The sequence below is a fragment of the Heterocephalus glaber genome, unplaced genomic scaffold, assembly GCF_053883595.1.
Source record: "Heterocephalus glaber isolate CG9 unplaced genomic scaffold, H.glaber_assembly_v1.0 deba00001606, whole genome shotgun sequence".
Taxonomy (NCBI): domain Eukaryota; kingdom Metazoa; phylum Chordata; class Mammalia; order Rodentia; family Bathyergidae; genus Heterocephalus; species Heterocephalus glaber.
The window spans coordinates 27,129,714-27,142,316 of record NW_028258377.1 but is presented as its reverse complement, the minus strand read 5'-3'; the positions used below and the strand labels follow the sequence as shown (position 1 = coordinate 27,142,316).

At 33.7% G+C, this 12,603-nt stretch overlaps 1 protein-coding gene across 2 annotated transcripts in view; it reads left to right on the top strand.

Moving 5' to 3' along the window:
- The window catches only part of Gabra1 (gamma-aminobutyric acid type A receptor subunit alpha1), a 55,230-nt gene extending 45,742 nt beyond the window's left edge, over positions 1-9,488 (top strand). For both annotated transcript variants that reach the window (XM_004836431.4, XM_004836430.4), the window contains 2 exons: positions 4,772-4,974; positions 6,629-9,488. In XM_004836431.4, coding sequence (XP_004836488.1) covers positions 4,772-4,974; positions 6,629-6,940 — 515 coding nt within the window. In that variant the 3' untranslated portion in view covers positions 6,941-9,488. The remainder of the gene's footprint in view (positions 1-4,771; positions 4,975-6,628) is intronic.
- Positions 9,489-12,603: the final 3,115 nt, after the last annotated feature.

The window sequence follows — 12,603 nt, the reverse complement described above, 5'->3', positions numbered from 1 at the left end:
CAAAATCAGAATTTCCTTAGGTAGGGAGAGCTCATCAAGGGCCACACATCAGCAGAGGGACACCTCCCTTCACCCGCACTTCTGAAGAATTACAAATACATTTTTATAACTATTTTAAGTAATTTAAATATTTAAGTTAAGGCAATCTAATAGAGAACTATTTAAAAGGAAATAATCTTTTCTAAAGGAAAAACCCACCTCCTCATGTATTATTTTGGAGTTTATATTTCATAGAAAGGCTATTTCTGACTGCCTCCAGGTGTACCCGCCATTGTACTTTTCAGACTGATGAAAACACAGAATTTCACTACAATAAACATATGACCTCATTCAGTCAGTGAATTTTTATTTGAAACCTACTATGAGCCACTGCTGTAGCCTAGGAACAGAAGGTAGTAGTTAACTGCACATGGACTACTCCCTTCATGAAGGTGATATTCTGAAGCTTGGAATTGAATAATCATATCTACCATACAGAATATTTATTGAGTCTTTTTATAGAAGACACGTTCAATGTAATTAGCCTATATTACCTTACATAACACTAAAACATCCTCCATAGTGCCATTAGCACCATTTTATAAACATGAAAGCAAAGAAACATGAGACAAGCAACCTGTCCAAGGTCAGAAGGTATTAGGCAGAGGGGTGAGGAGTGAGGCCCAGGTGCTTAGATCTGGAGACTGTGCCCTTAAACATGGTGCAGAGCCAAGTATGGAACAAGGTTGATGGCCAGCCATTCATTTAGAAATAACATTCACTTATTTATTTGTAAAAGACACAGTTATGGAGGTTTATTTTGGAAATGGCAGGTAGGCACTTGCTATGGTCCAGACCTTATGCCACTGAATCAAAAGCAATAAGTTTATAATCTAAATTGAAGTTTATTAAGGTGCAGAAATTCCCACTATATCTTCCATATGTGCACAGTACGAAAAACTGGTTGTCTCAGGAAAAAAAAAAAAAAGGAAAAGTTTGCTACAAATGTCCAGAAAAGTGTTTTTATTTTTTTCCCTCTGAACTTAGCAAATGGTCTCAGCTTGGAAACCATGAAACCTGTGCTCTGACAATAGCCTAAGCACACAGCTAAATTAAGATGCAAGATGATTTTCAGCTGCAGAGTAAGAGAGTTCATTTCAAGCTCATTTTTCTTTATGACCATTTGTCAATATTAACAAAAATTGAAGCCACTAAAGACTGGCCCCTTGAGAGGATGAGGTTTTTACTCACCAGGAAATAAAAAGCAAATCAGAACACAAGAGTGTATTTATTATCTATAGTTTGCCTTACTTGAATTTGGGAAGAGTGCAGCACTATGGTGAAAACCAAAAATTTTTTAAGATAACTTTTCCCCCTTTTAGCTCTAACAATTCCTACCCTTTCTGTTTGGAAAGTCTCCAAAGTATTTCAGAAAGATTTAGAAGTCCAAAACATTGCTCTTAACATTTTCAACCACCTCAAATCTCAGTTGACTCATGCCCTTTTGGTGAACATAACTATATATCTGTAAACAGCGGTGGCAAGTATTTCTGTGTATCAAGTTATATATTTCTAATGTTTAAGTTCGATAAAATTGCAAATACAATTTCCCTAGACCTTTAGCCTTTTAACATTTATTTAGTACACATGTTTCAATTCCTTGTAGTCTTCAGTCAGCACATTTCTCTGAGTGCCATAGATGCCTGAGAGGATTGCTGGTATTTAAAAAACACCAAAAGAAAAATAAAAATGATCAAACACAAGTTGTATTCCATAACAGTTTATGTTTAGAAATAACATTCACATATTTATTTGTAAAAGACACAATTATCCAGGTTTATTTTGGAAATGCCATGGGTTCAGACCTTATGCTGCTGAGTAAAAAGCCTTACAACTTTGAAGCCTATTTTATGACTGAAAACATCATATTCTTGGTTTATTGTGCTCTCTCTTATTACAGGCTGTGTTGTTTTGTAATTGCTGCTAAGTTTTAGGTTCAGTGTCACCACGTACCAGCTGCATCACTTCGGCCAGTCTATTTTCTCTTTCTAACCTTCAGTTGCCTGTCAAGTGAGAGTACAAGGAAAGTGAAGTAGTGTTGTTTTAAGAATCAAATGAGAAAAATATGTATCAGGCCTAGTACTTAGAATTCAATTGGTTCCTTTCCCTTTCGCTAGGGCAGTAAGTATATTGCTCCTTCCAGCAACATGCTCATCTCAACTGCTCTTGGATTATGGATGTATTTGTCTGAGCATGTCCATCGTCAAATGACTTCTGACAGCTGCCTACAGAAGCCAAACTATTTAAACAGTAGAGTTCATCATAGTAGAGATTTATCCAAAAGGATACTGAAATTTTCAATAATAGCAGACATTTGCTTTGCCTTTTGTAACTCTCATGATAAGTAGTAAACCAGGCCCATATGACCTGCTTCCTGTGGACTCCATGTAGCCATGGAGAGCTGGTAATGCAGCTTCACAAGATGACACACTTTTAACATCATTAAGTGATTTTGGTAATGGTTTTGTGACTCGATTGCATGGTGCTCTGGCACAGACTATGTAGGCAACAACAGAATGTCGTGTAGGGGAGGTTGCAGTACAGTGCTGCCTAGGACTGTCAAATGAATCGAAACCCAAGTGTAATAGACATTACATGCACTTATGCAACTTGGCTAGTAAAATGCAGCCATTGCCAGGAATAATATTTCAACACATCCAGGCTTGTGGGCCTGTGAAGTAGGCCTTTATTTTTATTAAGCAGACACTGAAGTTTTCTTATTTAATTATTAAACTTGAGCTTGTGTTATGATATGAAATAATTTATGATGTTGAAATAAGTTAAAGTATATACTAACTATATTATAAATTTTAATGTGGCCCAAAATAAGTCCTCTTCATGTAATGCAGCTAAGGCAAGCAAAAGGATGGACACTCAAGTACTAAACAAGTAATTTTATTCTCTTATTTAATAGAGAATATTTTATTCTCTTAATAATATCTCTCTGAGATAGACTTAAAAAAATCAATTAGCCAGGAAAAATGTTAAACAAATTAAAAAAAACTAGAAGGTCATGATTGTGAGGCAATTTTCCCAAGGTCATTCAGCAATTACAGAACTGGGATTTAAACTGGGTTGCTCTGTTCCCCAAATACTGACTTTTAATTACTTTGCTATTTGCTCTAGTTAATATTGATATGTAAATTTGAGGGAAGTTTTCCAACCGATATTCTTTAAACTGTTTGCTAATTACATAATATGGATATTGACCCAGAATTTCTGTAAAGTTTCCAAAGCTCCTAAGTGGATTTATTTCCTACAACCCTGAACCAAACATATATATATATATATATAACTTATACAATAAAATTTAATAAAAATTTTCATAGTATTTCTTATTAATCATATCACTTCCTAAAGTAGTTACAGAGAACACCTACCTTGAAATTCATGGAAAACAAGAAAATACTGGTTGGTTTAAAGCAGCTTACAAAAACTAACCACCCATCAACTGTGGGATCCGCTGATTTCCTAAAATTAATCAGAAGGAGGAACTACAGATTGGAGTTTTAGACTTGTGGAATGAGAATACCTTCCATAGTAATAGTAATTTATAATCTTTGAAATACTATTCTATATTTTTACAAGTAATCCTCTAAATAATCATTTAGGTGATTGGGAAGAAATGGCCCTCTCTGAGAATTTCAACACTGCTAAGTAGGTAGTAAAGAGAATGAAGAGCAATTCCTCTTTTGTACACACAGGAAGACTGAAGTCCCTGTCAATTAACTCACTTAGCTCAGGCCACAAACCTAATAAGTGGTAAGGGTGGGACTAGTCATGAAAAGAGGCCAGGATTATTTTCATCGCATGTGTCTTAATGCTCTCTGACTGGGTAACTGTCAATTGTTCTGTAAACATTTTCAAATGACTTAAAGAAATCTCATAGCATTATACTAACTACATTGTACCTACTGTGTAATGCATATTGTAGGCTAACATTAATAGTATTGATTTGTTAATAAGTATACCATTTTTCACATATCAACTCATCTAATTGCCTACGTAAAGTAAAAGGGACCAACTTGAAAAGTGTTTTGACCTTGAGTATAGGTCATTTTAATCAGTAGGGCTGATGTTACAGAGTAGGGAAAATGAAGCAGCATTTGCAGAAACGAAAAGATCATAGACATTTGAATCTGACAAACTGTCACAGACACACACACACACACACACACACACACACACCAGTCCCAGAACTTCAAGTGGGCAGCTGTTTTAGAATTAGACAAAACAGTATGAAAGAAGAGTTAATGACATGGCAAATTATCATCCTGAAATTGTTTATTTACCTATCAATTATCTAGAAATCATTGAGTTTCTGGTTTCTACATTTGGAACAAAGAACGTTATGCAAGACTTAGGATCTAGATATTTCTTGTAGACCAGAGGGAATGGCAATCTATGATTTTTTATTGCAAGAGTTGGGTACAAAGAGGAAGCTCATTCCTTATCTCATCCAAGTTACCCATTTAAAAGTTCATGATCTTATTAATATCTTTCCAAAAGAAGAGTGGTTTTTCCCTCCAAGATGTCCCTTTTGCACTGCCGCATCATGAATGACAAACTACACTGGGGTTAAAATAGGACTCATCCCAAACCAAAATGAGATGAATGAAAAACCACATTTTGTGCATGGTGCTATTGGTTTGCCTTTGCTCAAGTAAGATGACCTCTGGTGGTAAAGTTTCACAGTAGGGACCCACCTATTTACTTAATCTCTTTACTACAGGAGTGACAACTGTGCTGACCATGACAACTTTAAGTATAAGTGCCAGAAATTCCCTTCCTAAGGTGGCTTATGCCACAGCTATGGATTGGTTCATTGCAGTGTGCTACGCCTTCGTGTTCTCTGCTCTGATTGAGTTTGCCACCGTGAACTATTTCACCAAGAGAGGTTATGCATGGGATGGCAAAAGTGTGGTTCCAGAAAAGGTAAATGCTTTAATAGTGTCTGCGATATATCACAAAATGTCTCTTTAAACCTTTGAGATGGAATATTTGGGACCAAAGGGATTAGACAGCGTGCAGACAGGGGAGTGATGAGAATTCTTTTCTTTGTTTTCTTATATTGTAAATGACTAGGTGCAACTATAATTTTTTATTGTTGAAAGAATAGGTTGTTTGGGGTGAATAGATATGCAGGTAGAGTGAATGAGTTACAAGAGATGTGGGCTACTGACATAAGAAGTTTAACAAATCTGAATTAGAAGCAAACTTACCTGACTCCAATATTTTCTAAGTCCATTATATTTCAAGTTTTTAACTTGAAAACCATTATCCTTTGGTTATTTTTTGACCCTGATCACTTTGGTCATAAATGTATTACTATAATATTTTAATTGAATTGAGTTGCAAAATTAACTATCCTTAATTTTCTGTAAAGTCAAGGTATTTCTCTTCCTAAAATAAACATGTGCAAAATTCAATATGCTTAAAAGAATAGGATCCACTCTCCTAGGATTGTACTGTCCTACAGAAATATAATGTAAACCACAAATATAAGCCACATATGCAATTTAAAATTTTCTAGTAGTGACATGTAAAAGGGTAAGCAAATAAGTGAAATTAAGTTTAGTGATGTATTTTTTTGCCAATGCGTCCAAAAATATTTGCATTATAACATGTAACTCATATAAAACATTATTAAGGAAGTATATTAGGTTGTATTTTTTCATAGTAAGTCTTTAAAATCTTTTGCATATTTTATACTTGCAATACATCACAAATCAGACCTGGCACATTTCAAATACTCTGTTTGCACACATTGTCAATGGCAGCTATATTGATCCACATGGCTCTAAACATGATCATTTTCTTGAACTGTGTAAATGAAAGAAACTCTGAGAAGAGCTGTAGTTGTTACTCATTACACAGACTACTCTGCTGAGCAGCTGAAATGGAACAAGGATGGAAATCATGATACCCTGAATAACCTGCTTTATTACTTGATCACTTAAAATGTAACAAGAAGCAGCACGTGATAATTGGCACAGCAGTTTATGGCTGCAAAACCAAACCACCTCAAAACTTAGTGGCCTAAAACAACAAGTGCTTGCTCCTGATTTTGAATCAGAGGCCAGGAGCGGTCTGGTAGCATTCTGTTGGAGTGACCTGTGCTAGCTCACACAATCACATTTAACTGGGGCTGGAAGATCTGTGGAGGCCTCTTTCCCATGTCCAGGGCCTGGTACAGGCAGTCAGCTGGGCCTCTCAGAGCATGTGGGCCCAGTCCATTCGGGAATCTTGTCCAGCTTCGTCTCCTGGCAAGGGCATATTTCCACAACGTCAAGGCTGAGGCTGGGAAGCCTTTTGAGTTTAAGATCCAAGGCTTACACAATATCACTCTGGCAGAGTCATTTTCTAGTCTATATTCTAGTGAGGAAAGAGAGTCTACTTCTTGATGATGAAGGCTGCAAAATATTGTCTGTGTTTTTAATTTATCCCCATAAGATGATCATAAGTTACATTTCTCAGCTTTTTAAATAAAGCACTCATTTGGGTCCTAAAGCCAGGGCCATTTTGCTCAGCATCTTATAATTTTGCTTCTCACTTTACTAAACAAATTGCTTTACTCTTTCTTCTACAGCCAAAGAAAGTAAAAGATCCTCTCATTAAGAAAAACAACACTTATGCTCCAACAGCCACCAGCTATACCCCCAATTTGGCCAGAGGTGATCCTGGTTTAGCCACCATTGCTAAAAGTGCAACAATAGAACCAAAAGAAGTCAAGCCTGAAACAAAACCACCAGAGCCCAAGAAAACCTTTAACAGTGTCAGCAAAATTGACCGACTGTCAAGAATAGCCTTCCCGCTGCTGTTTGGAATCTTTAATTTAGTCTACTGGGCAACGTATTTAAACAGAGAGCCTCAGCTAAAAGCCCCTACACCCCATCAATAGGTTCTTTTAGTCACAATCTGTTGTTCAGTCCTCCGCAATGGGAATTGCTTTCTGTTCTCAACACTGTAATTCCCATCTTCTTTATAGCGTCTGTCTTAAAGAATCTGAAGGTTTCCCTATTTCCATAATTCATATAAGAACAAGATACCCCTGTCTGGCAGTCCAGGCCAGAGCAGGGTATGCAGCTTGGAAACAGGATTCTGAGAGGGGAAGCAAGAGAGCAAGCAGAATGGTGTCAGAAGGAGACAGACAGACAAGGGAGGAAAGGAGGGGAAAGAAGATCCAAAGATGTGAGAAAACGTAGAAAAATATAGAGAAAAATAGAGTTTAATATAATCCCTAGGTCATTTGTAGATATATATTTCCAAATATTCTAAAAAAGGATGCTGTATATGTGAAAATATTTTTGTGTGAAGGTGTTTAAAAAGAATAAATTATAAATGTTTAATGAAGAAAATTTATAAAAATCTGTCTTTATTGCACAAACTATGGCGTGTTTATGTTTTTGCTTTGTTTTTTAGACCGATGTATAGCTTTAACATTTTGTTTTCAAAGCTAAAAAATTCCCATTCTTATTTTTTCCCTTTTAAAAAAAATCCCCAAAGCATTATTTTGTTGTTAATGCTATTTTAAAATTCATGGAAATTTCATAGGCAAAGATGCAGTTGCTCACTGCAGAACACATTTAATCCGATGGAGAGAAATGCTTTAAATAAGCTATTTTGCTATCATCTAAGCTTTTACCACTAGACTTTAAGAACAATCATCTTAATAGAGATGTTTATTCAGTAGAAGCTAAAAATAAATAAATTGATTAATTAAATAATTTTAAAAATAGTCCCTTTTCCACCCCATTTCCAGATGGAACATTGGTCCAATAATCACTCGACTCTCATTGTGAAGATGTTTTAGAAAGGCAAAAATATTTTGCAAGCTTTAGAAATTGCTGAATGTATTCTTTTATATAACAACATTAAAAGCTTTAGATTGAAATTTATGACTAGCAAACAAAAATCAAATATATAAATTATATATGTAAATAAGCACGAGATTGTACATTTTTTACTTTTTTTTAAAGTTATGTTCTTAAAATATTGTGTAGGAATCACCACTCTTAGCTGTTAGAATGTTGTTAAATGCTCCAGAAATACACTTAGAGTCTGCATTTAAGAACAAAACAGCCTGTAGGAGGCAGATGGAACTTGAAACTTAGAGCAGAAAGCCCACAATTTAAAATTGTCTGGTGTTCAATAGTATATGAGTTGCTATCTGCTCAAGTCCTGCCATACTACACTTTCATATTGTAGGCTAATGTAATATAAACAGAAAATGAGAAGCATTAGTCGGAACTAGAAAATCAACTGTATAATATTGCTATATTTGCTGATACCAACTATTTCAATAAGTGCTGTACCATATGTAGCATTCAATATAAAATACATGAAAGAATGTACATAAAATAGCTTTTATCAAGTAATATTATTACATTTCATTTATATTGTAGCAATATATTTGTAGGTACTCTATGTAAGGGCTTTAAATAAAAGAGGTCCATTAATACTCCCTATAAAATTCTAGTCTGTTTCATTACTGCCCAGATGTTTTAGAGATAAATATTTATGAAGAAGGTATTTTTGAAGTCTCCTTTGTCTGATAGAGTTTCACAAATATTTAAATTTAGTGTTCAGAACCAACATGTCATGGTGTAAACACATTTATAATACTATGACATAAACTTTTAGCTTAATTACCAAATAAGACAGTTGGGAAACATACCTGAGTTTTAAGCAATGTTTTTCTCAAAAAGCTGCTATCCAATGATGTAGGAAAATACACTGTGTTTTCCTAAACCAACTCTGGTTTTCATTTTAAATGTGCTTCATTGTTTGAATTGGTCCTGCCTAAATTTCATGAGCTAGGCCCATAAAGGCCCTACCAAGGACATTTCATCCTCTGGCATTATGTGTAGATATATGTATAGAAATAAAATAAATATGACTCTAACTTCTTTGTTGTTGTTTATCTTGTTATTTTTCGACGTTAACCTAATGTGTTTATTGAGAGCATTTTATCTACCAGACTCCTCATGGCAAACTTTTGGTCTGTATTTTGCTCATTAGACGTGAACATTTCTTACTAGTCTGCTTTCTGCTATGCAAGGACTGCATTCTTATCATTTCTTAGTTTGTTAGTATATGTGGGTAATATTCTATTGTATAAATTGATTGCACAGTTATTGAAGACTAATTATTCTATGTAGCTTTTCTACAGTGCTTTGCTAAACCATGTAATACTAGTTAAGTCTTCCTTGAAAATAAAGATACACTCTTATAGAGGACAGGTCCTGTGTACTCCCAGGAATTTTTTTAAAAAGATGACACTGAATGTTTCTTGCACCTTAGTGCACTGAAGTGGCAATAAAACTTAACATGAATCAAGGTTGTTTATGGCAGATGCATGTATTGCTTTACAGAGTTTAGCAAAAGCTCTTAATTTTATGTCATACTGTATTCTATTATAATAATAAAGCTAACATTATTCAATATTATATGGAATATCTGACTGTCTTTTCGTATTATCAAAAAGTCCATCCAGTGACCTGTTTTAACATCTCTCCCAGTATAGAAGCAGTGAAAATTACTGAGTACTAGCAAGAATCTAGGCCACTCAGAAGATTTTTCAAGATGTAGTAAAAGTTTGATCCTAAACTATGATTTGAAAAGAATTGTTTAAACAACAGAAATTTATTAAACACCTAGTATTAGGTATTACAAACAGCACTTCAAAAAAATTTAATCAGAGACATTGGTTCAATTGTACTCTGGACAGAACTTGAACACTGTAGTTTTAAAAGCTTTCTAGGTGTCTGTGTGTAGTCAAGGTGGAGAATCATTACCTAACATTGTTTATAATTGGGATTTTTTATTAAATTGCTCCCCATTTCTGTAGCCAGTCAGATCAAAGTATTTATAATCAAATGAAATACAAAATTTCGATGAGAGGCATAAAACTATATCCAGTTTCTACAGACAAGACCTCCTGTAACAGAATCTTTGGGGCAGTGACCATACCAAAACCAAGTAATTTGTATTTTAACCTATTTAACAGTAACTTTCTAAAAGATAATTCAGAATCAGAAAAGTTAAAAATGTTAAGTCTTTTAACAAAATGACTCATTCAATCCAGATAAAACTGCCCATGTGAAACAGCTAAACCTTTATATTAATTGATTTCTGGGTGATCCTAAAAAAGGAATGTAGTAAATGAGGATTACTTGGGTATCAAACCAAATCCATGTGAAGGCTCACCAAATAATTATCAAAGGAATCAGATTAAGAAGGGGCTTGGCATTATCATTATTGCCAATCATCTGTTTGAAATTCACTGTACCAGTTACCTAATAACCTGTTGGAGCGTTCTAAAATCTGTCCTGCTCTTACAACCAACAAAAGATACTATCTCACTTGATTACATTATACCCACAATACACATAAATAAGTTAATTTTAAATACTGCTTTGTTTAATTACATGAAATTCTACCGGCATTTTCTGGTAGAGGGTGGGGATGAGATAAATATTTCATGATCTCTTTTTTTTAGTTGGCAGTATACTCTAGGAAAGTTCATAGTTTTACAGCAAATAATTACAATGATTCCTATAACATTGATGATTTCTGATAAATGAACAGGTATAGGGAATGTATATTTGAGGATGGTATGAGAAAAGTCTTCATATGGAAATGTTAGCTGAGCTAGGTTTTTGAAAGATTATTGGACATTTTTCAGGCATTTTGGTAATGAGTATGACTACTGGCACAGAGATAGACCTTTTATTCAAAGACAATAACACATTAATCAATCTACATTAATGGATAAATGGATAAAGAAATTGTGACATATATAGGCATGATGGGACTTTTTTTTTTTTTTGAGACAAGGTCTTGCTATGTAGTTCAGGCTGGCCTCTCGGCAATCTTCCTAATTTATCCTCTCATGTGCTAGTATTACAGCCATGATCCAGAAAAAAAAAATTATGTTATTTGTGACAAAATATATGATCCTGGAAAAAAAATGATGTTAAGTTAAAAAAAGCCAGAAACAGAAAGATAAATAGCACATGATCTAGTACAAATGTAAAATCTAAAAACATTGAATTCGTAGAAATTGAGAGTAGAATAGTGGGGATCAGAGACATGTTGGCCAAGTGGATACAAACTTCAATTAGATGGAAGTAATAAATTTAATAGATCTATTACACAACATGGTGACTATAGTTAATAAGATATTCATGAAAACTCCTAAGAGTAGATTTTAAGTGTTATCTCCACAAAAAAGATAAATATATGAGGTAAAATATAAGAAGATAAGCTCCATTTAGCCATTCTATAATGTATATGTATTTCAAAACAACATATTATACATGAGCTATATATGTATATATAGATATATTTTATCAGTTAAAAATAAATTCTTACAATATTAGAACAAAATATTAAAAACAAAACAAATCAAAATAAATAAGTAAAATATCAAAGGAATTAAAATGACACACTAAAAATATGTAGCTTATGAGATAATAAAACAAAAATAGAAAAACAAAAAGATGCAAGACATCTAGAAAGTAAAAAGATTACTGTTTCATATCATATACACAAATAATTTAAATCATCAGTAAAAATGTAAAATATCTAAGAAAATCATATGGCAAAAATCTTGATGATTGTGTGTTAACAGTTCATGTATATCCCAAGTCAGGATCAATGAGAAAATGGTCATGATAAATTATCCTTTATCAAAATTAAAAACTTTTATGCTTCAAAAGACAACATTAAAACAATGAAGAAAAATTTAAAAACTCATATTCACAGTGTAGGAGAAAATGTTTATAGAAAGTATATCTAATAATGGACATACATATTAGAATATATTAAGAGCTTGTAGAACTACATGGGATGACTGACAAGCCATCTTCAAATAGGCTAAATACTTGGATATTTAAAAATGGTCAATGATCATGTTGAATAATGCTTGATATCATTAGGCCTTAGCAAAAATCAAATTCAAGCCACAATGTTATAACAAATATACCCCAGAAAGGTTATAATCAAATATAGAACACCAAATGCATTAAGAATGTGGAGAAATTGGAACCCATCTACATTACTAACAAGAAAGCAAAATGGTACAAGCACCTATCAAAATGGTTTGGTAGTTTCTCAGAAAGTTAAACATAAACTTACCATAAGTTGTAAGGATTCCACTAACCCCCAGGACAAAAAAGGCATGAATCCTCATATAAAATTTTATGTGAATTAAATTATATTATTCAAAAGCACTCCAGACTAAAAACATCCCAAATGTCCATAAACTGGATGATGAAAAAGAAAATATTATCCATTAAAAAAGAACAAAAGGCTGATAGAAGCTACTTAGATGAACCTCAAAAATACGTAAGTGAACCGAATTCAGAAGACCACATATTGAATGATTCTATTTACATCTAATGTCCTGAAAGCCAAAGCAAAGTGTTATATCTGAAGCTGGGGGTCCAAGTCTGGAGTGTTTGGAGTTATCATGAGGGATCTTTTTGATACAATGAAAATATGGCAAAATTGTATTTTGGTCATAGATACAGAACTGTATTACTTTACTAAAATTTATAG